Source organism: Anolis sagrei, chromosome 1, assembly GCF_037176765.1.
Source record: "Anolis sagrei isolate rAnoSag1 chromosome 1, rAnoSag1.mat, whole genome shotgun sequence".
NCBI classification, from domain to species: domain Eukaryota; kingdom Metazoa; phylum Chordata; class Lepidosauria; order Squamata; family Dactyloidae; genus Anolis; species Anolis sagrei.
The window spans coordinates 76,472,116-76,499,349 of NC_090021.1; the positions used below are offsets into that span (position 1 = coordinate 76,472,116).

Below are 27,234 nucleotides of genomic sequence, written 5' to 3' on the forward strand. Positions count from 1 at the left end.
CACATGGACCTCTCCAGACGGTCAACACCGAAATCAGATTGACTACATCCTTTGCAGCCAAAGGTGGCGGACATCCATCCAGTCGGTGAAAACAAGACCTGGGGCTGACTGTAGCTCAGATCACGAACTTCTTATTGCCCAATTTAGAATAAAACTAAAGAGATCAGGGAAAATACACAGACCAGTTAGATATGATCTCACTAACATTCCTAGCGAATATACAGTGGAAGTGAAGAACAGATTTGAAGGACTAGATTTAGTAAACAGAGTCCCAGAAGAACTATGGACAGAAGTCCGAGACATTGTTCAGGAGGCAGCAACAAAGTACGTCCCAAAGAAAAAGAAAACCAAAAAGGCAAAATGGTTGTCTGCTGAGACACTGGAAGTAGCCCAAGAAAGGAGGAAAGCAAAAGGAAACAGGGATAAGGGGAGATATGCCCAGTTAAATGCGCAATTCCAGAGGTTAGCCAGAAGAGATAAGGAACTATTTTTAAATAAGCAATGCATGGAAGTGGAAGAAGACAACAGAATAGGAAGGACAAGAGACCTCTTCCAGAAAATTAGAAACATTGGAGGTAAATTTCAGGCAAAAAATGGTATGATAAGAAACAAAGATGGCAGGGACCTAACAGAAGCTGAAGAGATCAAGAGAAGGTGGCGAGATTATACAGAAGATCTGTATAGGAAGGATAATAATATTGAGGATAGTTTTGACGGTGTGGTGAATGAATTAGAACCAGACATCCTGAGGAGTGAGGTTGAATGGGCCTTAAGAAGCATTGCTAACAACAAGGCAGCAGGAGATGATGGGATCCCAGCTGAACTGTTTAAAATCTTAAAAGATGATGCTGTCAAGGTGATGCATGCCATTTGCCAGCAAATATGGAAAACACAAGAATGGCCATCAGACTGGAAAAAATCAACTTATATCCCCATACCAAAAAAGGGAAATGCGAAAGACTGCTCAAACTTCCGTACAGTGGCCCTTATTTCTCATGCCAGTAAGGTAATGCTCAAGATCCTGCAAGGAAGACTCCAGCAATACATGGAGCGAGAGTTGCCAGATGTTCAAGCTGGGTTTAGAAAAGGCAGAGGAACGAGAGACCAAATTGCCAATATCCTCTGGATAATGGAGAAAGGCAGGGAGTTTCAGAAAAACATCTACTTCTGCTTCATTGACTATTCTAAAGCCTTTGACTGTGTGGATCATAATAAATTGTGGCAAGTTCTTAGTGGGATGGGCATCCCAAGCCACCTTGTCTCTCTCCTGAGGAATCTGTACAAGGACCAAGTAGCAACAGTAAGAACTGACCACGGAACAACAGACTGGTTCAAGATTGGGAAAGGCGTACGGCAAGGCTGCATCCTCTCACCCAACCTTTTTAACTTGTATGCAGAACACATCATGCGATGTGCGGGGCTGGATGAATGCAAAGCTGGGGTGAAAATTGCTGGAAGAAACATTAACAACCTCAGATATGCAGATGACACCACTCTGATGGCCGAAAGCGAGGAGGAGCTGAGGAGCCTTCTAATCAAGGTGAAAGAAGAAAGCGCAAAAGCCGGGTTGCAGCTAAACGTCAAAAAAACCAAGATTATGGCAACAAGAATGATTGACAACTGGAAAATAGAGGGAGAAACCGTGGAGGCCGTGACAGACTTTGTATTTCTAGGTGCAAAGATTACTGCAGATGCAGACTGTGGCCAGGAAATCAGAAGACGCTTACTTCTTGGGAGGAGAGCAATGTCCAATCTCGATAAAATAATAAAGAGTAGAGACATCAGACTGGCAACAAAGATCCGCCTAGTCAAAGCCATGGTATTCCCTGTAGTAACCTACGGATGTGAGAGCTGGACCTTAGGGAAGGCTGAGCGAAGGAAGATCGATGCTTTTGAGCTGTGGTGTTGGAGGAAAGTTCTGAGAGTGCCTTGGACTGCGAGAAGATCCAACCAGTCCATCCTCCAGGAAATAAAGCCCGACTGCTCACTGGAGGGAAAGATACTAGAGACAAAGTTGAAGTACTTTGGCCACATCATGAGGAGACAGGAAAGCCTAGAGAAGACAATTATGCTGGGGAAAGTGGAAGGCAAAAGGAAAAGGGGCCGACCAAGGGCAAGATGGATGGATGGCATCCTTGAAGTGACTGGACTGACCTTGAGGGAGCTGGGGGTGGTAACGGCCGACAGGGAGCTCTGGCGTGGGCTGGTCCATGAGGTCACGAAGAGTCGGAGACGACTGAACGAATGAACAACAACAACAACAACAAATGATGGTGATGATGATGATTACCTATGACAACACAGTAAAAAAATCAGGAGAGTCTAAGCTATAAGCCATAAAGTTAGAGATGAGAAACTACAATCATTGCAAAAATGATCTCCAATATTTTAATGATCTCCAATATTTTAAATAGTGAAGTGTAAATGCTGAAAACAAATACAGTTCCAGGAGTGCAGTGGAAACCAAAATCCATGGATGCTCAAGTCACATTATATACACTGGTGTCTCTTGTATAAAATGGCAAAACCTGGGCTTGCTTTTGGGAATTTCTTTTGGGGGGTGCTATTTTCAAGCGGTGAGTAGTTGAATCCATACATACTGAACTGATGGATAGTCTGACTGTGAATGCATCTATACTGATGAGAATAAAAATTGCCCAAACCATTTCTTGGCACAAAGGGATATATGTGTCCACTTAAACTACAACTAAACAGTATTTAACATGCAGACTTATTCCTACATGAGGAAATAATGATGAAGGTACAATACATAAGCCAGAGCTGCTGGCATTGTGAGAGGAAGCAAGAGACAGCGGGGGGGGGGGGGGGGGGGGGGAAGGGAGGTAGCACCATCTTCCCAATCATTCCTCAGAGACTACTAGCTCAGAGGAAATTCCCTTCCTCCCCTTCTCTTTTCCTGACTGCCAACAGTTGCACAAGATGTCTGGGAAACATGGACAGGTGGCCACATATTTCCTCTTGCTTTGTGAGGGTCTAATTCTGATGTGTGAAAGAAGACACTGAGTGACACCACTTTCTTTGACTGGAAGATGAGTATCTCCACATTTAGCTCACATCTTAGCATGAAAACCACTACAAGTGTTGGTGGACATAAGCCCTTTTCATTTGAATGTAAATAGCAGACAAGTAGTTATTTCAAGGCATGAAACAGTTATTTCCAACTGCCGTTGAGGCTGTGTTGGAAAGACTGCAGTAGCCACATACAAAAAACATGTCCCAGAATAGCCAAATTCAACATTTTCCTTCTCTGCCACTCGCCAAAATGCTTTCATTCTTAGCACATTTGATATTAGGGATTAAAAAGAACAAAACAATAACACATACAATTTCCTGTCTGAGCAAGTTTTGAGTGCCCTCACTTTAACACTGTTCTTTGCTGTTAATTTAACAGACAGAAGAATAACAAAAAAGAATTTAGCACTTAATCCTTGCACAGTCATAAGAGGCAACATTCTGTCTTGCCAAAACAGTATTTGATCGTAATTTGTTTTGCTCCTTTTTTGCAGAGTTCTCCTCAACTCAAGTAAGATAGATAGACCATCTTATTCTCCTGCTGACTCTTCCTTGAATGTGTGTCCCAAACATTCCATGTGGGTAGAGGGGTCCACAAGTACTTCCATGTCACAATTGATCTGCTTCATCTTGTGGTTGGCTATAGGTCACTATTTGCCTTGCGACAGGGCTTTGAACGCTCCTTCATTTTATTTGTGATTGAACCTTGGAAACATATATCTTTGTCCACCTCACAGATTCTAGTTACCAAAGAATTGGTAAAAAGTGACAGCAGAAAATGTTTTAAGAGGCCCCAAGAACTTCATAGTTCTACAGGACATACTAACTCAAGACTGGGAAGGAAGTAGATTCACTGATAAGTTTCAGGATGATCTATGCATGATCTTCAGAGGTTGTATTATATACACTGGAGTCACTTGTAACAAAAACAAATTAAAGCCTTCTCTACTTCAAATTAGACAATTGAAATCTACATCAATGGAATACGTGGAGGCTAGCTTAGAATGAAAGATTGTAAGCATATTTCTACTACTGAAAACATATTCCAGGACTGAACCTATGCTCAGTGGTACTGTGTTCCTTAGTTATGGAGCCAAACATGGCTCCATAAGAATTATTGGTGCACCACAAAAAACAAATAAACAAACAAAAATTCTAAAACTAGCTCACTCCTGTCTTAAATGACCCAAAGCAAATGGACATTTTGTTTAGTTTGCATATTGCCTACACTGTTTATTAAAACATATCTATCACACCACACATTTGTGGGAAGCATTTGTTGATGTGAGCCTTCAAGTTGTTTTTGACGTATGGTGACCTAAGTTCATCATGGAGTTTTCAGCAAGATTTGCTCAGAGGGGATTTGGGTTTGCTTTCTTCTGAGTTTGAGAGACAATGACTTGCCCAGAGTCACCCAGTTGATTTCTTTGGATGAGAAGGGATTTGAACCATGATCACCCAGAATCCTAGTATTAAGTTAACTAGCAAAGGTAGTCTCAGAAACACTGGCAATCATATTTGAAAATTCTGGGGGAATAGGAGACATTCCAACAGACTGAGGAGGTCAAATGTTGACCCCATCTTCAAAAGGTGTTGGTGGTGGGAAGGTGGAGACAGGACCTAAAGCAAATATCACCCAGTCAGTTAGGAAAGTTTCTAGAGCAGATAATTAAGTCTGCCATGATTACAAAAAGCCAACATGGGTTTATAAAAGCAAGGCAGACTAATCTTGTCTCTTTTTAAAAATAGAGTTACAATTTTGGTAGATGGGAATAATGCTGTAAATGAAGCATACCTTGATTTCAGTGAAGTATTTGACAAGGTTTCTGCAAATAAGCTAGTAAAATGTGGGCTAGACAATGTTACTGTTGGTTTTGTCTTTGATTGGTTGGCCAAACCCAATGGGTGTTTACCAATGGCTCCCCTTCAAATTGGAGAGAAGTGACAAGTGGGGTGTCATAAGGTTTTGCCCTGGGTCCAGTGCTATACAAAATCTTTATCTATGACTTGGATATTTCCAGGAGAGCTTTAGATTGACAGACGGTTCTCTTAACTGAAGAGGACGTTAGACGTTTTTTGGCTTTCTGTTCTGAAAAATCCTCCAGCAAAAACATGAAATATAATATGGGGGGCTCTAGGGAATCAGCAAAAAATGTATGCTTTTCTCTTCTACTACCATAGCCCTTCATCACTGGTAGAAGAAGAATGGTGGTGAGACATATGGGTATTGCCCACACCACAGAAGTATTCTCTCCTCCTAATTTGACAATTGAAGTCCCTGTTGTCACCAAACTTGTATCATTGCAGTAAATTAAAACTTCAGTTGAAGATTTAGAAAAACAGTTTAGGCATGTGGGAAAAGGCAAGTAAAACTGCCAGGGTAATGTGCACAGTCATAGGTAGTATAAGTGTTCTCAATGTAAATGATGTTCAGTTGTCTTACTCTCTACAATGCAAATTTATAGACTGAAGAAAAGCTTCATTCAGTATTCACAATGGGGATAACAAAGCCTTTGTCTTCCCTTCCTCTCAGCATCTACACCCCAGCTCTTCAGTAATCCAGAGTCTTTTACAAACAGGACTTTTCCCATTCATGAAAGAAAATTATTGGACATAACTCTAAATCAGGGGTCCTCAAATTATGGCTCAGGGGCCAGATGCGGCCCTCCAAGGTCATTTACCTGACCCTCGCTCAGGGTCAACCTAAGTCTGTAACGACTTGAAAGCACACAACAACAACAATCCTATCTCATCAGCCAAAAGCAGGCCCACACTTCCTATTGAAATACTAATAAATTTATATTTGTTAAAATTGTTCTTCATTTTAATTATTGTATTGTTTTTAAGTGGTTTTTGCACTACAAATAAGATATGTGCAGTGTGCATAGGAATTCATTCATGTTTTTTTTTTTCAAATTATAATCTGGTCCTCCAACAGTTTGAAGGACTGTGACCTGGCCCTCTGTTTAAAAAGGTTGAGAACCCCTGCTCTAAATGTTATACTGTTAATTGTAACAACCAGTTTGTCTTTGGTGTGGAAAAAAAATAGAGACATTACGGAAATATCTAACACAACAAGACTATGGTTAACAGAAAAGGAAAGCAATATACGAGGCTCTTTTGTAAGGGCAACTATATGAGTGATAGACAGCTATTAATTGAGGGGGTAAATGTGATATTTATTTTCAATAACTAGTAAGATAAGAAAAAAAATCAGTGGTAGCTAGCTGTACTGGCTGTGCAGCAAAGTACAATAAAATCCAAAATCCACAGGCAGCTATACCATTTTAGGCCAGTTTTCAAAGCTTCACTTGCTTCTTCATCAGAAAGTATGTTATAAACCAATCTATCAGAAAAAAATGGTGATGTTGTTAAAGTCAAAGATCTATATACTGTCTGAGATGTCAGTTAGAATCAGAACTGACATGGACCATCTAGTCCAATCCCCTGCTGTGCAGGAATAGCACAAAGTATTATTTGATTATTAAGTATTAAGTTATGAGTGCATTGAGAGATTTCAGTGAAGACAGAGTCCATTCTCTTAAGTGATCATATAAGGAATAGAGGCAAAGAACAATAAAGGCTGATACCAACATTTCAATTCCTTTTTAAAAATCTGTTTTTATTCAAGGGAAAAGACAAAATAGAACACACAAATGATATGTAAAACTACAAAACCTGCATCTGTATAATGTCCACAACTACTAAATTACAATTTTCTTCAGACCTTCAGATACTGCCTCTTCCACAGGGTGTAGTTTTCTAACATTGGTGATTCTAGACCTTCTAGTAATAAGAAAACTATATATCATATATTGGAAAAAATTCCCCAACCCTACCCCTAGATAATATCATACAACATGTTCAATGCTCCTAACCAACAGTGTATCATAAAAAAAAGAAGAGGGAAAGAAATTACTTATAATAAAATATATTTGTCTTAACATTGTTCTCATTTCTAACAATATTTTTTTTGTCACGGAACAATGTTACAGGCAAATATTTAAATATCCTACATTATTCCAGGTTTTTTTTTTATAAAGCATTGTGTTGGATTATCTTGAAGACAATAGGTCAATTTATCCAATTCTTTCCAGCTGCTCTTCTTCTGGATTGTGTTTGAGATTTTCGTAGAATTCTTTTGCTTGTTGCATGATGTAATCCAGAGTCCTCTGCTATTGAAATAAAAAGATAGTCCTTCCAGTTCTCCCACCTGTATATAATGTTTTTCTTCTGAAGCTTCTCTGTCAAGAAAGAATAGTTTCTTCCTTTTGCTAATATACGTCCTGGAATGTTTTCTTTATAATAATCTGTGCTGCTTGATATGTCCATTTAGTTTCTCGATAATCTCTATAGAATCTCATCTCTGAAATATTTCTTGATAGTTTCTCATGGTTCACTCTTCTATTTGTGATTCTGAAAACTCTTGTCAACGTGTTCTTCAGTTCCCATTAATAGCAGAAAAGTAAATTCTCTTGAGATCCATATGCCTTATGCAAAGCTAAGTATTCCTTTCTTAGACAGAGAACATTCAATTTTCTTAAGGAGTTTCTGTACTGTTACATCTGGAAAAAACTTAAGACAAAACTAAGACCTACTGAAAGGAAATTTTAAAAGCTGATTTTTCCATTCCTTCTCCACTTTGATCTTTTCTAGGAGCTACTGCATATTAAAATTTTAAAAATACAACACTTCTGGATTGGAAAACCAAACACAATTAATGTCTTCCGAAGGCCTTAAGCAGAGGTCTTAGCACAGGGATTTCTGCTAGATTTTATCACAATTATATTAACAACACATTTTAGTTATATTTAGACCACAGTCCTGTTTACTCACTATAATCACATATCAATTAAATTAAGGTTTCCACTCTTCATTTCCCATGTTTAAAAATATGGTTTGCTGCATTAACATTGAATTGTATAATGTATAGTAATAACTGTGTAATAATAAAGCCTAAAATTTGTAAGAGGACAATAAAAAAGAAAAAGTACGAGGGGTATTTTTAAAGTAAGGTCCGTTTTGTTGTATTTTATTTATTTATTTATTTGGAAGATTTCTATACCGGCCTTCTCACCTCAACCGAGGGACTCAGGTCGGTTTACAGCATATATGCAATTACAAAATATACAAATACAACCGAGTGCAACATCATTAAGGATTAAAACCACACAATAAAATACAATAAAACATCATCATTACAATTACCCAGGCCAAAACGTCAATACAATCGCAGTCGTAGTCGTAGTCACAGTTCATTAAAGATTCAGTCCTCAAAAGCCACATTCCAGAGCCAGGTCTTTAGTAATTTCCTGAAAGTCAGGAGGGAGGGGGCAGATCGGATCTCTAGTGGAAGGGAGTTCTAGAGCCGGGGAGCCACCACCGTAGACACTAGTAGTTCACGCGCATACTGCAACGAGCACGTGCGTCGTGTACCGGCATGCCTCGGGAACAACTGTGCTCAGTTTCCGCTCTGTAGCTAACCTGTACGGTTCTGTTCTGTGCTTTTAAAAGGTTTAAGACTATCAACTCACCCGCCGCATGTGAAGTTTGCTCAGTGATACGGTTTTTGTCAGCAAGGAAACTGCCTGCTGCAGAAATTCATCGACAGATTTGTGAAGTGTACGGTGATACTGTTATGAGTGAAAGCAAAGTGCGTAAGTGGGTACGACAATTCAAATATGGCCGTGACAACGTCCATGATGAGGACTGCTCCGGTCGCCCTTCTTTGATTACAGACGATTTGGTGGCTTCAGTTGAAGCGAGGATTCGTGAAGAGGGTATTTTAAAATTGGTTCAGAGGTATGATAAGTGTTTGAACAAACTTGGCAACTATGTCAAAAAATAGAGTGAAGTATGTACTTTCTGAAAATAAATTTACTTTTTTGAAATAAACTTTCGTTGTGTACTTATGTTCAAACGGATCTTACTTAAAAAATACCTCTCGTAAGTTGTGTTGACAAATAAGTGGCAGTAAAATTCCTTCTCAAATATAATTGATGGTATTCCATAGAGTTTATGACCAGGAAAGTTTATAAAGGACGGTAACTTGAGATTCTTTAGGAGACTCTTATGAAACAAATGAAATCATGATTTCACACACACACACACACACACACACACAGCATTATCTGAGGAAAGAACTACAATCAAGAAGATTTTATGAGATGAATTCAGCACATTATAACTAGTGTAAGTAATACACTTAAAGGAGTTAGACACAATAATCTCTTTAGTTGTCTGGGTCTGAAAATATTATTCAGGTTTTGTTTTCAAAGGAAGCAGCTGTATAACTTGAAGATGCCAATTAGTAGGAGTGAAATGAGGCAACAAGTCAAATTATGAATTTTGTATAAGCACTGAATCTAGCGCTAGCTGCATATCCACTCTTGCCTGCCGATTAATGCATGGACCATTTTGAGTATAAACAAATTGCACTGCTTTTTAGCACTTCATTTCTCTGATTTTGGATGGCATCCTTCAGAATAATTGAAAATACTATGTCTTATTTGTCCCATATATATTCTACTTATGCAGAAAAAAGTGATATAGATATAGTGAATTAAGCAAAGTTTTTTTTACTGTGTCAGAAGCGACCTGAGAAATAGCAAATCACTTCCTCGTGTGAGAGAATTGGCCATCTGAAGAGAGATCCAGGAGACGCCTGGATGTGTTACCATCCTGTAGGAGGCTTCTCTCATGTCCCTGCATGGGAAGCTGGAGCTGACTGACAGGAGCTTGCCCCATTTCATGGATTCCAACCACCAACCTTCAGATCAATAGTTCAGCTGGCACAACGGTTTGACTCATTACACCACCATGGCTCCAACTAAGCAAAATTATGAATGAGTGATTAGGAATGGATAGATTGTGATTTCCTTCCATTATAGTTCACAGCTACTTTTCCTGCAGCTTGGTTCAAGGAGTTGAAAAGGTGAGCCTAAATTATCTTCTCGATTCATTTGAAGATTGTTTTCCCTGCCAGAGCACCTTTTCAAAAGAGCAACAAGAAAAGGGCATACGATGGAAACACAGGGAAACAGCAATCTAGTCAAAAAGTGGACATTCAAGGACACAGGAAGCCAAACATGTCAATCATAAGTTGCTTTAGTGCCAAAAAATTAAACAATCTATTTTTGTATTGGTAACATTTATCAAAAAGAACAATTTGCAACTTTCAAGGTCCTCTCCTGCCTCCATTTTACTGGGTACACTACTTTCCCTACATACAGGTGATATAGTTGTGGACTTGTTATGTGCCTTTGGGATTACTATGAAATAGGGTTTTCCTAGGGTTTTCTTAGCACCGTTTATTTAGAGGTTTGCCACTATCTTCCTCATAGAGTATGATTTATCTAAACTTACCCAGTGAGTTTCTATAGATGACCAGGGATTTGAACTCTGGTCTCTCAGAGTTTAAGTTCAATATCCAAACAACTACACCACATTCAAATCAAATGAATTCATGGACTACTTAAAAGGAAATTATAAGTAAATTGCTATCCAACCCATGACACTTGCTATTGGAGTTCCACTGTGTTTTCTTATATACTTAATGTTATTTCCAGAAAAATGAATCGCACATTAATAAAGCAATGAAAATATGCAGGTATCCATGGCTACTGTTGTGATCTCAGCAACATCATTTGTGCAGCTGTGAATGTTTGTAACATTGCCAAGTAAGCCGCAGCATAGTATTAGGGAAATGAATAGTAAATACTGGTGTTGGATCTGTAAGGCTACATTTTCTAAAGCAGTTGCAAAGTTTTATATCTAAAGACCAATGTGTTTCTGGCCCATATCATTTCAATCTTTTTCCTGCAAAGAAGAATACTGGAAAGCAATTAATGGGTATTGTGGTAATCAGATAGAAATGATTGACAGAAACTTGTCTAGTAATGATGGTTTATATACATCAAAATGATGATTTTTTTATTTCCCTTTCAGTATTTTTTGTACAACTTTTAAAGCTTTAACCCTGATTTTAAATCGTAGTGAAGAGTGGACTACAGTCAACTACAATGCACATCAGAACACTAAACCATAGTTAAAGAAACAGTCGTTGGAAAGAGAGGGGTGTGTGAGTCTGGCTTAACATTTGCAAATATAGAATAAATACAATATAATATAGTCTTTGCTACATTGCAGTAGAATGTAACTTGATTTCTCTTTACAATAAAGTTGTAGTGTCAGCTTGGGGCTGAACATCAGAACATGCTTTGCAGATCTTGATAGAAATACAGCCTCCGTAGTGTTTCTCCCAAAATATCTCCAGGCTTCAGGTATCTTGTGTATTAATTGGGAAAGAAATTTCTTTATCCTCATTCTGTCTTCCACTGCTAAGTTTCATATGCAATGTTCACATGACATAGCTACATGGAGAACATTGTCTTGCATTATTTTATACTTTCTCATTCTACCAAAAACTGGGAATGAGACTTACAAGATAAAAAGAGGAGCATGGAAAACCAAATTTGGGCAACAACATTCAAAAATAATGTTTACAATGGTATTAAATTGTCTATAGAAATAAAACCATTTAAACATCCCAGCTTTAAAAGCAAAGGGATATTTATTTGCAGCAGACTAAAGAAAATATTTGCTTTGTAAAACAGTTTCTAAAGGCATGTTGGAACAAAAACGATGAAAGGACAGCAAGGAGGGTGCCATAGAGTCTCCCTAGGATGTGTGATCCAGAGCCTAAGAGCTGCTATCCCAAAGGCCTTTTCTTATGTTCCCTTCAAACATACTTGGGAGGGAGGTAGCATCAATACAAGCCCTTCTTCTAAAGATCTCAGAATTTGGGTAGGCTCACGAGGAAAGATAGCATCATTTAGATACCCTAGATCTATAGAGCTTTATAGGTCATAACCAGCATTCGGAATCATGCCTTAAAACAATAGCCAGTAGAGCTATTGAAACAAGGAAATGGTGTGCTTCCTAAAATCAGCTCCAATTAGGAATATGGCTAAAGATGACGCTCCCAAGGGCAGTCTCCAGGACAGTGCATGACACTAAACTATATTAAATATGAGTAATCTTTAGGAATGTGCTTATAGTATCATCATCTTATCAATAAATAATTCCAAATTTAGTTTTATCAAAGGAAGCAACATGCAATTTTTGCAATTTTCTTCCAGCATAACTGCAGAGGCCAAGGTTTTCCACTCTAGCAATGTTCAAATCATAACTTTTGTCCAGGATACTGGAGTAACAAGAGGAAGCGTCCGTGCAGTCTGTACCTGCTTCCAAATGGACTCGACTTACTTTTCAAAAATGAAATCTTAGAATCTGGGTCAGCTAATGATTCTCAGAGGTACCAGGTAGACTGTCTAGAATATGGTTTAAATCTGGCCAGCCTGGTCTCATGGGGGCTCTACACAGGCCCGTAGCCAGGATTTCGATTCGGGGGGGGGGGGGGGCTGAGTTTCGGGGGGGGGGGGCTGAGTCTGAGTGAAAGAGAGTCTACCCTAGCAAACCTTTTGTATCATTACCCCAACACCCCCATGCATATGGGATACATTGAGTATGGTGATCAGATCATGATATGAATAAACATAACAGTTTAAATAATGCACCAGTAAGGCCTTTTCGCGAACCACCATGAGAATTTGGGGGGGGGGGAGCTGAAGCCTCTCAAGCCCCCCCCCCCCCCCCCAGCTACATGCCTGGCTCTACAATATGAGCCTTAGATAGAATCCTCACAACTCTTAAAAATCTCCAGTGCACTCATGATTCTGGTGAAAAGAAAAGATGCTGAAGAAGAAAAACTATAAGTCACATTTGAGTGGATGAATGGAAAAGAAAAAGGGAGGGGAATATTTACAACTTCTTTTAAATGAGTTTTTCTGTATATCAATGCAGTTTCTCAGTCACTGCATCTGAGAAATTGACTCATACCCACAAATGCTTGTGCTAAAATATAAAACAGTCACAAAGGGGCTGCTAGAGTCCTTTTTTCTCATTCTCCTCTAATACTTCACAGACCAGTAGTTACTTCTCTGAGTGGGAATAGATTCATTTTCAAAAGGAACCATTGCCCTACTCCATCTCATCTCTTCTTTTCTGACTTACTCAAGGAAATTTTAAAGGAGGGAGAACTGGTTCAATGGATGGAGGCTGTGAGTGTCTGCTGCTCAATTTGTATTTTGCCCATCCCTTTTTCTTTTTACAGTGCTTCAGTGAAGGCAGGATTGGGGACCGTTTTGGGCATCCCTCCCCTTGTGGCCCTCCATTGTGTCTTCGAAATTAGATGCAGTAATGTTCCTCCTTTTGATGAAAAAACAAGTTGCAAATATGCCTTAGATATTTCCTAAGATGTAGAGCCCATTATTTTCACATTAGAGCATAGGTCCAAAACTTTTTGCACCCAAATAAGGTTGGGTTATAGAGAAAGATGACAATAAAGTGAAGATATAACTAATTAGGGAACATACATGGAAGGTTGAGCGAGGAGATTAAAATGTAAACAATGAGAGAGAGTGGAATGATTAAAATAAAAGATAATTGGGAATATATAAACAAAGGTGGAAAAATATCTCAATCACCATCAGAAAACTGAAGAGAAACAACCCTAAACTATGTGTCCACTGTGTGGTTAAAAAGGAAGCCATATTCTAGCCACAAACACAGAGGGTATAGGACAGCAGGTCGTCTTGTCTTGAAACCAATCAATTCTGGAGTTTTCCAGCAGACGTTTTGTCCAGATGCAGAAGCCTTATGTGTGACATACAGAGACAACAAAGAATACCTTTTGGGTCTCTGATCTCCCTTCTCATGTTTCTTTAACTTTAGACTGGACAGCTCTCCAGCATATAACAAACGCCTTCAGACACAAAAGTTTTCTGTAAAAAGCAGAATGTCTGTCTACACTACATGCTACTCTTTACAAAAACTGAAAGACTCTCTTCGGAAGAGGTTCATTTACAGGGAAATCACTTAACACCCACCCCCAAATGTGAATTGTTATATTTATATGTAACATTCTTTTTTCCATGTTGGGGCTCAAAGTGGCTAACAACTTTTTGCATCCTGATTGCTTTCCTCCACTTTCTAGCTAAAAATATTGTTTACCTGATCAGTATTTTTGAATAATACTTTTGAAACACTACAATATGATCATTTAGGAAGGGTTTTTTTTAGCCCTGCCAAGAAATGCAAACTAACTAAAATAAAAAATCCTACATTCTGTTACCTCACCCCTGAAATGTATCAAAGATATACATATTTTACCTCTCTCATAAATACTTCACAATAGTCAGAAGCCACAAAAATGTGTTTGGATAAAACTGAGAAGTTTTGGATGAACAGCAAATCTACAGAGATCAAGAGCATATGAAATTGCCAAAATCCCAATGAATACATGAAATTATTTCCTGGGGCAGCATAAGTAGGGATGCAATTAAAGATTTTCCTGTGTAAGGTAAGGGAAGACTTCGCATCCCTTTTTATTTGTTACTTTCACATGAAAAATAGATACCATTACAATGCAGTATTCCAAATCTATAATAAAGACGATTAGCATCAAAACTTTGCGAACCATCCAAAGAACTCCCATCCCTGTCTAGTTTATTTGACTAATTCATTTTAAAAATATCACTGGCTAGACGAGATACTTTGTTCTTACTGTTAATCAGAGTCCTAAGAACTTGAGAGCTACTTTGGCGTTTCACTGGATAGAGCTAAAAGATGGTTCACCCCAGACAGTATCCTTTTTTTATTCTTTCTTTCAGGAAAAATCATAGCACATTATACATTTCTTACTTTTACACATGAAAGCATGCACAGAATCAAGGCTCACTGAGACTCCTAGATTCATATACAGAATATATTCATCTAGCAACAGAAGAGTTCCTTTAAAAACATCCCTTCTATTAATTTAACACTTGAACATATTCTGAAAACCTTTGTTCCTGGAACTCACACATTTCCAAGACAAAAACTTAAAAAAAAATACAAGAGTCCATTAATAAACACATTTCAGCTGCAAAATGTTGATGGCTTTAGATATGGCGGGCCTCTTTATTATCTTCATTTAAGCAGCATGAATTCTTGCCCCTACTGAGTTGAGGCAGACCAACATCTGGTCAATGTGCCTCACTTATGCAGAACAGCTCTTTTTTTCTTTTCTTTTTTTTTCTTTCTTTCTTTTTTTTTTTTGCAGTTCATACCTCCTGGCAGACTTTTGACTTTTTGCTGCAGAAAATTCACTGTCTTGTTAGTAGCTGCAGTGGCTATATATTGTGATATTTTTTCTGCAAGCAACCTCTTGGGACAGGTGCTCTTAAATTCAGGGAGACTGACCCTTCCAAGCCATGGAAATGACTTCCCATGTTTCTCCGACTGCAAACAAAACAAACATGTCCACCCAGCACCATTGACTCTGTAAACCTCTAAACAGAACAAAGCAGATTCAAGAAAAAGGAAGGGACAAAGATCACAGTCAATGAAGAGCATAGTTTAAAGAAGGCTCTGTGGGAAGAAAGGGCATGGGAGAATGGAAGTAAAAGTTTACGAAAAGTCAGAAGCACCCACAAGGTTATGCAACTCCTTTGAACTCTTTATATCCTGGCCCCATTAATACATACAACAACTGCTTGTGACTAGGCAACAGTTTGCCAGGTGGTAACTTACTATATACATGGAACTTCCCAGCGAGCTAGAGACACTAATTTTGTTCTCTGGATATCTGAAAAAAGTTCACTTTTACTCAAACTTCAAATGCTTAAGTAGACTTTTTGGTGATTGGTTGGTAAGGGCCAACCAGAATGGTTGTTGTTGTGGGCCTTCAAATTATTTTCAATTTATGGTAAGTTTAAAGGGAGGGGGGTTGAGAATATGAGATGTGTCCAGTGTCAGCCAGCTGCTTTCATGGTCAAGCAGAGATTCAAATGCTCTAGCTTTCAAAGATCCACTCCCTTCTTGTCAGACAGAGATGATAAAGAAATCATGCAGGACTAGAAAAATGATGGTGCATCTTGCTTGGTTGAATATTTTAAAAGGAGAGTCCATGCAGACATAAACATCAGTCTGTAATTCCTATGACCATTAAATGAGTGGGAACAAAAGTACTAAAAGAAAAGCAGTAACATTTATATACGTATTTATTTAGTTAAAAAAAACAACACCCTGCACAATTTCTTTTCCTTTTCTGTGACAAAGATGCCAGTGGGATTTGAAAACTAGCGTGATGGATGTTGTGCCTCTCACTGACCTAATAAGAGTCTCTACTTTACATTTTGTTTTGTGTCTGCACAGCTAACCTTGCATTTTGTTTGTTTTGGTCCCTTGGATTTTATGTAACTATAAATTAGCAGCATAGCCCTGGGATTGCTGTAAATATTTTCAGTATTTAAATACAATGCTTTCTGCAAAATTTTCTTTCTAAATATAGGAAGAACAAGAAAAAAGTCATAAGGGCAATTGCTGAATGCATCACAGTGCAGCAAAACCATGATAGTTTTGTGCTTTTGTGAAATAATTGTACTCCATTAAGATCATAAAGGTTCCAGTGGGGCAGCGTGGAGATTGTTGCTGGACACTCTTTTTTTCATATGTCTCCAATTGAAGGAAATGTTGTCTGCCAAGTTGAAATCTGATAGATCATAGGTTTCTGAAGGAAAAAGATACTTAAAACTACCACCAACAAAATTCTCAAAGTGGTGGAATTTGGTTGCTATAGTAGCGTATTAAACAAATAAATGAGATGACATGGAATGCTAAAAAATGTGGTCTGATTAAGTCATATTTGCCATATATGTGAATTAAGATTTTAGCTTAATAAGCAGGATTCAGTGAGTGCAAAGGAGAAAACTTACAAAAAAAATCTTGTGTATACTGTTCTGAACATTCAACAATAACATAATGTTAGTTGCTACAAATACAAATACAATTATAAAAAAGGAAACCCTTTGGTTTGGCACTGCCAGGCTTTGAAGGTACATCAAAAGTTACTAGGATAATGAAGCTATACTATGTGTAATACCATAACAATTACACATATTATTTTAAAATGATCAAATTAAATATGATTTGCATAGAATATGTCCAGCAGTCCTCATGAAAAGCTTGGCAGCCAGTTAAGCCTACCAGAATAAAAAGATCTTTGCTTGCTAGTGGGTGGATAAAAGACAAGGATGCAGTCTAGCTTTCCATGGGAGGAAGTTATTCAGCCTGGGAGCAGCTACTAAGAAGGTTCTCACCGAATGAAGGTGGTGGTGGAACCAGGAAGAAACACGGCCCTCGGCTACTTAAATCAACCTATGAAGTCTAGAGTTACAGTTGCTGGATGGGTTGGCTTATAAAAACCGGTCCTTAAGGAAGAGCAAAACTCACAATAGGTATAGCCTCAAACCTATACATCAAATATATTTTCTCAGAAATCATGTTTTGCTCACTTTCTTGTTTTAGAACTCGGCTATTATTCAGCCAGTGTTTGCCCCCCTCCCCCAAATCATACAGGAAGACCCTTATATCCACTGGAGATACATTTGAAGACTCTCCATGGATATCTGAATCCATGGATAATAGCGAACCCTATATTTCGACTATACTTGAGCTGGAAGCTTACCAAAGAATAGCACTGGAGGACTCCAAGGAAGTCACAAATTCTTCCTGGAGGGAAGGTTTTTGGTGCATGAGCAAGTGAAACCCTGTCTATCTAGTCTGCAGATAAGGGGATTATACTGTATATCATTTCCTGGTAACTAATGTCTCCAGAAACAGAAGATACTAGTTATTGGTGCGTTATATTCTAATGTCACTATCTCTTAGTGAACACCTCCTCAAAAATGTAGGTGTGGTTGAGTTACATGATAGACCTATTCTAAATTATTTAACTTAATATATTCCCTGTATCTTTACTTGCAATGTGGAAATTAATAGCACTGAACACTACTACATGACTGCCAATAACCACTCTATCTACATTTTAACACCTCACAAAAATATCTTTCAGCTTTTAACCATCTTTCCCCATTTATACCACAGGGATAATAATACTGAGTTTTATTCCTTCTCTTAGTTAAAGTCACTACAATGATGATGTTTGCACTGTTGTCTCCTATGAGGAATTGGCATTTTCCCCACTTTAAGTAGCAATATATGAAAAGCAGCCCAAAGAACTGTCAGCTTAGTAATTTCTTATATCCTGTTGAATAGTAAATTCTCAGATTCCCATTTCCTTATTACACTGCTGCCAATTTATCAATAGGTTTTTAAAAAGAAAATACATAAAATAAATAGACCGAATAACTATTGCTTGCCTCCACCCCAAAGAACATTAAAAATGTTGATGCTGCTGTCTTCAGTTTTATCTAAACCATTCTTCAATTATGGTATACTGGAGTCTTGGTACTCTGTTTAGATTTTGGGTTTGCCCTGAATGATTAGATATTCAAAACTTGATAGCAATTAAAATAACACTGTGTAAGAGGGATTCAACACATTCCCTATAATCTTGATCTTAAGGCTAAAACAATTTGTGCATTCTTCTGTACCAAACATAGCTGCATGTCCATTTAAGAGCCTTTTTCATATTTGTTTTAATTCCAACCAAAGACTTTAGATTCTTTCCGACTTACTGTGTCACTTTATATTTTAAAAGGAAGGAAAACATAAAGGGAACAATCATATAAAATACAAAGAAAGTATCGTGTTATAACAACCTGGCACACCATTCCTATAATTATCAAGTTTCCAGTTCTACAAAAGCAGCCCATGTTTCCACAGAAGATTTTGCTTTCTCTGATTCCAAAGCCAATTCATCTCTTCTTGGCCACTTCACTAAGAAGGACCATCAATATTGCATGGCTGTAAAATGAACTATACAAAAGGGCTTTTTTTCAGATTCTGTGGTGCTTGGAATGTGAAACAAGCAAGTAACGCAAGTCCTTTGCATGTGAAAATAACGTTGTTGCAATATTTTTACTTTCACTGACAACTAAAAGAGTAAGAATTTGTTTTTAAAAAGGTCTTTAGCAAGGTGTCTGCAAAATTTAGGGCTGGAAGTATAGGATAAACATTTTATTTGTTGTCACATAAGCACAGCACTGGAGATCTAAGGAATCCACAACTGAGGCCTATCCATAAACTCTAGTGATGGAAGTTTGCAGTGCAATGCAACTTAGGAACTGGAGAGAGCTGGCTGTGTTGACCTAAAACATTTAAATATGTGATTGGGGCCAATAAATCATTTTGGTGCACCCTGTATTATAGACCTGCAGAAGGTCATTGGGTGCACTCTGCAATCTTTAGCAAAAAGGTGTCTGCATGTACATCTTTCAGGTATTATTTCTTCTAATGTAAATTTAGCTAAGGATGGGAAAAACCATATTCCACTGATCCACAGTTCCCTCTGGAAAGAATTAATACACTAGAACAAATAATAACAAAGAGATTTATTTTGCATTTCAAGATAATGAAAATGTCCTAACTATATGTTTCTGCTTTTGTTCTACCTTTTTATGTTAAGATTTTTAAATAACTTTTTTTTCAAAAAAGGAGGGAGTGAAAACATTTCAGTGATCCTAATAAGGCCTTTAGTTCTAAGCAGTTTATTCACCCATCCTTTTGGTTATGCATTCAAATACTGCAAAATTAATTTTTCAAGTCTTTTCCCTGCAGGAAACTAACAGCAGTATTTATACTCTTTGATCGTATTTTGAGCAGTGACTGTTTTTAGTGTATCTGATTTTAACATTATTAACAGTGTTCTTTTAGTCTTTTTAAAAAAAGACAGAAGAAAGAGAATTCACACAAGACCACTGACCAGTCCCTCTCCTGTGTTCCTACCAATACAGGCAGGGTAATATAAAGATATAAAGTCCTTCAGATAACTTGAACCCAAGCCATAAATGCATTTTTTGTTACGGTGAAAACATTGGCTGAAAAATTCTGTTGATTCATGAGAGCATTCCTTTATAGAAACAGCTGTACCTTTTTGTCCAATGCAGTACATTTGCAATCAGTTCAAGGCTGCTGAAGTGGTTGTGCAAACAGTACCATTGCAACTGGATATGTCTATGCTACACATTTTCCATGCATATGTACACATGCATTTGGTTGTACATTTGCTATCTTTTAGTTTTGCAATGCTGCCATTCCACAGAATCAATAGGAACCTTTGCATGTGGAAATTTATGCTATGCAACCTTGATGGGGCACATAATTATGATCACATAATGCAATTCAATCTACACTATAATGGCAGTGTATATAGGGTCATGAAAGCAAGAAAAGTTTTTTATTGTTCTACTTACCATTCCATGATTCAGCCATGGTGGTATAAAATTATCAAGAAGCTTTGGGTAGACTAGCTCTCTGTCATAGATGTAGAGGCTCCAAAACATTGTAACAACAAACTGAGGAAGAAGAGAGAGAAACAAAAAGAAAATATTTTTATAGGAAATTACTATGTTAAGATTGATATTATGATAAGCACTGATGTACTAAAAATTCTTTTCAAAATGCACATTAAAAGGATTAGATCTGGGATGACCAATTATCTGTCCCAGGTATATGTGGCCTTTTCTGGAGTTTTAGTAGACCATAAACTGAACATGGATCAACAGTTTGATGTGGCAGCTAAAAAAGTCAATGATATTCTAGGCTACATCAATAGAAGTAATCATCATCTTCTTTCATTAGGTTTCACATGAAATACTGTCCATTACAGTAGTGAACGCTATAATTCAAGAAGGATGTTGACAAGTTAGTATGTGTCCAGAGGAGGGCGACCCAAATGGTAACAAGTTTGGAAGCCAAGCCCATTGAGGAGTGGGTTTTGGGAGCTGGGTATGTTTAATTTGGAAAAAAAGAAAGCTGAGAGGGAACGTGATAGCCATGTTTTAATGTCACATCAAGGAGAGTTTTCTACTGCTCTAGAGACTAGGGCACAGAATAATTGATCCAATTTGCAGGAAAAGATATTCCTCCTGAACATTAGAAAAAGCTTCTTAACCGTTGTTAAACAGTGGAACAGTGGAGCCTTGGTGGAGTCTTTTTCTTTGGAGGTTTTTAAACCTAAGCTGGATGGCCATCTATCAGGAGTGCTTTGATTATATATTTCTGCACTGCAGGGGGTTGGACTAATGGACCCAGTAGTCTCTTCCAACTCTTGTGACAATTTAATGATTCTGTTCTTTAAACACCATGGTCTCCTGAACACAAATCACTACAGTCTTCAAGAACTCATGATCCCTGTGTCCAAGGCCTAACCGAATGGTGCCCCCTATATCTTGCTTACCTAGCATACTCTATGATTCCTGGACCCAATGCAAACACAGTGTGCATAGCACGTTCCTAGAGAAACTGGGTTTTTGATGTGACAGCCTATTCATTTAATGGTATCTCTATGTTCTCATCAAGGGTCAGGGCAAGAGAAATCAATCAAAGAGCCATAGTTGAGCTTCAAGCCTTGGAGCAAAGTGCTCACTTGTAATGACCAGCCTGTGGAATCTTGCCATTGCCCAGAACATAGCAAAACTTGTTGCCTAGTTAAAATTGCACGCAGTGTTTTGACAATGAGATTGGTTTATAAATAGCATTTATAATAGTGAAGCCTTAAATGTCTAATACATGAACGATAAATTTCACCCCATTAGAAAGATGTCTGTTTCTAATGCAAAGAGCTAAATGTCACAATGAGTCTAACTCTGCAAAGACACAACATACACAACAAAAATTGTTCCTAAGTCAATGGGAATATCTTCCATTGTACTAAAGTTAAATGTTTGCCAATTGATTTTCCTAGAAAAGGGTGAGTTCAGAAGAACATGGGTAATCTGACTCTGTAATATGATAATAACAATCTGTACAATAACTCTGTAATATGATAGTAATAATCATATGAGGAATGGCTTGGATGTGAGTAGTAAAGGGGAGATTCAACAATATCAACAAGAGTCTGGGATTTCCAGGGTACCCTGAAGCTCACCAGTGTTTGACCATGAGTGACATTTCTACCATCCTAAATACAACAAGATAAAATTTAGGTCACAAGTGTCTCAATGGGAGTTCTTTAAAGCTTTAAAAGTGATGCTATGTACCCTCTTTGCAGAAGATCTTATGCATACTTATCTGAGAGCAATTCCACTGGGCTTCATGCATCCTAGCTATGGCTGAAATAGTATATCTGACATGCATGCCAAAAGTCTCAAGCTCATGCCTTGGCATCTTCCTTTAGAAAAGGACCAGGTAGAAAATTATGTGAAAGACAACATCTAAGTTCCTGGAGATCCAGACCTATGACAACAGGCGAAAAATTGCTAGATAATAGACAAGACTTTAAGACACCTTTCTATGTTTCTCTGTTTCAACTACAGCCAGCGAGGATTCCAGCATAAAATATGCAAATATGAATTAGAATGGACACTCAACTGAAGATGAACAATCTCAGATTTCCCAACTTTATTTTCTATGCTAAGTCTGGGGCAATATTATTTTTTTTTCATTTGGATAATCTGTTTTAGTAAGCAGTTTTCTCAAAGTCTGTTCAGTCTATAGTGCCCTGGTTTCCAATATATATGTCCATCAGTAAGGATGAGTACATTCATATTTGTGTCATGACAAAAAAAACTTAGGAAGCAAATATAAAATATTTTGCAAAGCTTCTGTCTTTCCCTCCCTCCCTCCCTCCCTCCCTCCCTCCCTCCCTCCCTCCCTCCCTTGTGCTAGTACTAGAATTGGCAGAATATCCCCATACTGTTCTTTTATCTCCCTTTCTCTCTGTTGATGTGTAGCTGAAACATTCTGAACAAAAATATAATAATAAGTTACTAGGTTTTTTAAGGTAATATGTTTTGCAAGAAGTCAGGGTGAACTTGTCACATGCATCAGAAAAGCAATTCCAGTGAAGCACTTCAAAATCCAGGCTTGATTGTCATGGATAATATTGAGTTAAACTGAACTATAAGAGAGCAAATCCAACAGAGCTGGCAAGCACATGAAGCATCTTCTGAAGCAAAAAAAAAAAAAAAAGTTACAGACTTTGCCAGTGAGGTAAAAGTGAAAAAAAATAATAATAGGAAGTTCCATCTGTCTCCCAAACCAAAGTCAGCCAATGGATGGAAGTGGTTCAGCAAAATTGGCTGCAACCATCTGGTGCTCCAGGTGGCAAGAGCTGTTTTAACAAAAAACTAAAATACAGGTAAGACTAGAGTACAAAAATTGTGTACCAGAGAATAATGATAATTTTAGCAAATTTTCACTCCAAAAGGTCTAGGTATTGTTTTTCTAGCTCCCCCACCCCTCTCTCTCTTTATATATCATTTCCACCTAAAACAAATGTGCAAGTGATTTCAGATGAGTGAAAAATAATGTGGGTCTTACATTTCATATTTCAGAGCAGTTTGCCTGGATTTTACTATTTCAAATTTTGTACAATATTAGTGTGTCAGCAAACAAAAAAAAACCCAAATATAAAACAAAAACAACAAAAACAAACAAACAATAGCTGGAAGGGGGAGGGGAGAGAAGGGCATTGGAAACTACACAAAGCAGAAGGGAAAGAACAAAATCCTTCTTCAGAAAACCAGTGCCTCCCCTGCCCACTCCCACAAATGGGAACACTAGAATCAATGTGAAATTATAGCACTTTCATGGCATTGTTTTATGTGGAAAAAAGGTGAAACACAGACACTGGATTTTATGAGCTATACTAAGAGCCATTTCTTAATTATTGCATTACTCTATTCATTTATTTATTTATTGGCTGGTCTTCTTGTATGTCAGATTTAGTCTGATTTATTATTTGTTCCAAGAAATGTATTGTTTTTACTATATTAATGTAGGTGGCCTTGTGAAAGTTTGTTCTTGTGAAAAATAAGTACAAAAACATGTAACAGTATTGTTTGTCCCGTTTTTAACAGTCGCACAGTTTTAATGTGTTATTTTGCAGGACATAGCAAGAAAGTAGTCATACAGGAAAAATCTTCTTTCCTGCGACAAAAGGCTTACATAATCATGCCCAACTGCTCATTGAAATACATGTAAATAAGCATTTTGAATCTGCATAATACATGAGATTGTGACATGACTGCAAAGTCATGCAAAATTAAAATGTGAATTTCTACATCTCTTATGGATATGTTGCAATAATCAGAATGAAGTTAGAAAACAGATCTTCAATCATGGCCTGCCTTGTCATACACCAACTCACAAGCTACTAATCTATAAAGAAGTCTTGGGAAGTATATGTTTGGACACATCCAACTACTTTGTAACATCCAGCTAAATTTCATAGCAGCATGGGGAATGCTATGAATAATACCCACAAAACAATGTTTTCTTCCATGGTGAAGAAATTTTTCCATTTCCCTGTTCTACTTTAAAGCCTTGGAAAACAACATGACAAGTTGTCATCTTACTTAAGAATTTAAAACAAGGAAACAAGAACAGTTCAAGAAGGAGAATGAGAAAAAATGCCCCCCCCCCCCCCCACACACAAAAGAAGACTGGATAAATTGGTGAAAAAAGCAGCTTCAATGTGTCTTTTTTTCTGCTTCAGTTTTACATTCAGGTGTCCATTTAATATACATAGTTAAGCATGCAGTCTTCATAACTGGGAGCAAGCTTCATTGAACTCTGTGATGCTTCTCATTACACACATGGGATCACAGTGTAGAGCTTTCAAGCAAGCTTACGTATTCTCTGTTATTATTACCCCCTCCATTCAAATAATATGCAACTGGAAATAGTTTAAAATATATTATCTTTTTTATTTGCGTCATAGGGCTGCCATAACTGAATTCCCCAGAGCAATGAGTAGTCATGAAGCTGGCACATTTGCTCCTTTTGCTACTGAAGAAAAAAACAGTTTCCCTCTCACTCGCTGCAGAGTGAACCTTTCTTCATTGATCTTGAATAACGTCAATAGACAGAGTAAGTGGGAGGGAAGTTCATAATCCCATCTTTGAGGCTCCTGGCTACTTGGTTCCCTCTTGGTAGGATAGGTCTGAGTTAAATGCCTGTGCTTCGCCCTCTCCTTTCATTATCACAGGCAGCAAGACTGTGGTATCTACTGGGGTTTGTTTCCAGGACCCTTTGTGGATATCGAAATCCAGGGATGCTCAAATTCCATTATATACAATGGCATAGTAAAATTGTATCCTTTTATATATAAAGATTTGCTTTTTGGAATATTTTTGGAGGAAGCAGGAGTAAGAATACAGCTACTTAAACCAATTCCAGAATCATTGGACCTTGATAGCGACTCCAGATTAAACTATGTGTGGATGAGTGGTCACAGAGTGAGTACAAAAAATAGGGAAAAAACATGCTTTAAATAAGTATTTTTCTTTTCATTGGATGCTAGCAATTAGAAGGCAGAGTGCAGTTATTCCATCTTTTTTCCATCGTGGATTTTCTGCAGTACAAAAAAGAAAGCAGAAATAGTGATGGAAAACAAGGGAAGACTTACATTTGGTAGAAGACATCTGTTGAAGCCTGCCTAAAAATGATCAGTAGAGGCCCTATTGTAAGTTCCACCATCTGGATAGTAGATACACATAACAACTTTAGTTCAGCAGCACACTGATTTTGGAACTCCCTTCTATGGATAGTTCAATCCTTATAGACTTTTTCTGTCTGTCAAAGCTGTAATATTTGTTTTACTGTGTATTTGTGCATTATCTCTTTTTATGATTTTATACAGTCCCTAATACAATATATATTAAAGAAGTGACTTATTAAAAAACGGAATGAAAAGAACTGACTCAGATTTTTCAAAAGAGTCTTCCATTTGTAATAAAGTAGATTCAATGATTGTGTACTGAATTAGAAATTTGACTTTTTTGTGTCAGGGCCAACTTGAGAAACTGCAAATTGCTTCAAGTGTGAGAGAACTGGCTGTCTGCAAGGTCATTGCCCAAGGGATTCCCTAATGTTTTACCACCCTGGGGGAGGCTTCTCTCATGTCCCCGCATGGAAAGCTGGAGCTGACAGACAGGAGCTCATCCTGCTCCCCAGATTCAAACCACCAACATTTCAGTCAGCAGTCCTGCCAGCACAAGGGTTTTTAATCCATTGTGCCACTGGGGGATACTTGACTAAATTTGACTATTGAACTCTTATATAGTTACCCCTTCACCTTTTCTAGCATTTATAACATTTTAATATCATTTGTGGCCTTGTGCTCCCATGCCTTTGACTGAAAGAAATGCTATCTATAAAATGGAGACATCACAGTCTTTCTGCCTGTGAGAGTTGTTCAGCAATGGAACTCTCTGCCCTGGCAGGGGCGGAGGCTGGATGGCCATCTGTCAGGGGTGCTTTGAATGTGATTTTCCTGCTTCTTGGCAGGAGGTTGGACTGGATGGCCCACGGGGTCTCTTCCAACTATGATTCTATTATTATAAAGCAAGGTGGTATAAAATGTTCCATGGACTCACAAAATGATATTTTCTGTTTTTTGTAGATGTTTGAGCATTGGGGTTATATATTTTGTTTTATATTTATATGGTAGGTAATGACTGCATGTGTTGTTCTGATTTAAGAAGGCATTACTATTCTCATTTACACATTACTATATAAATTAAGATAACAAAGAACTCCCAAGTTTATACTTGGACATGGATAATTAGAGTACTCTGCTTTCTGATAATAATTCTCAGAACTAAAATTACCGTTATTGGTGTTTAGGGTTTTTTTTCCTTGTTAAAATATTAGAAACATGCAAGTACTTCAGTAACATTAATTTAGATGTTGACAGCAACTGGCATCTTTTTAAGTATTCCCACTTCAGTTTTAATCAGAATCTTGATAAACACTTTATTCACATCTGCTTATTTTTCTATTTTGGGATTCCCGCTTGTGCCTGTTTTACGCAACAGAAGAGTCCCCTTGGAAAGCACTCAGACCTATCCAAATGAAAAACAGCAACACTTCTTTCTGCAGGGAGGGCATTGTTTAGACTAAGAGATAATTGTTACATACTATTTAGTTTGCATGTAGATAAAACGCTGGAATTTTTTTTCTATACAAACCAGATGAATGAACAAATCTTTAACAGCAAAAACTGGAACTGTTAAGTTCAATGTGGCAAAATCATTAACTAGTTTTCTATGGATGGATGTACTACTGAGATTCTTGGGTTTGTCTTACATGAACTAAGTAATTTTGGAATGCATCTACACTGGGCAGGTTAATCGGGTATAAATTTAGCCCCGAAGCAGCTTCAGATCAAGCATGGTCACGCCACATCCA

At 37.7% G+C, this 27,234-nt stretch overlaps 1 protein-coding gene across 1 annotated transcript in view; it reads right to left on the minus strand.

Moving 5' to 3' along the window:
* AIG1 (androgen induced 1) overlaps positions 1-27,234 on the minus strand; it is a 113,711-nt gene that overhangs the window by 41,402 nt on the left and 45,075 nt on the right. The window contains exon 3 of the mRNA XM_060753487.2: positions 20,292-20,393. Coding sequence (XP_060609470.2) covers positions 20,292-20,393 — 102 coding nt within the window. The remainder of the gene's footprint in view (positions 1-20,291; positions 20,394-27,234) is intronic.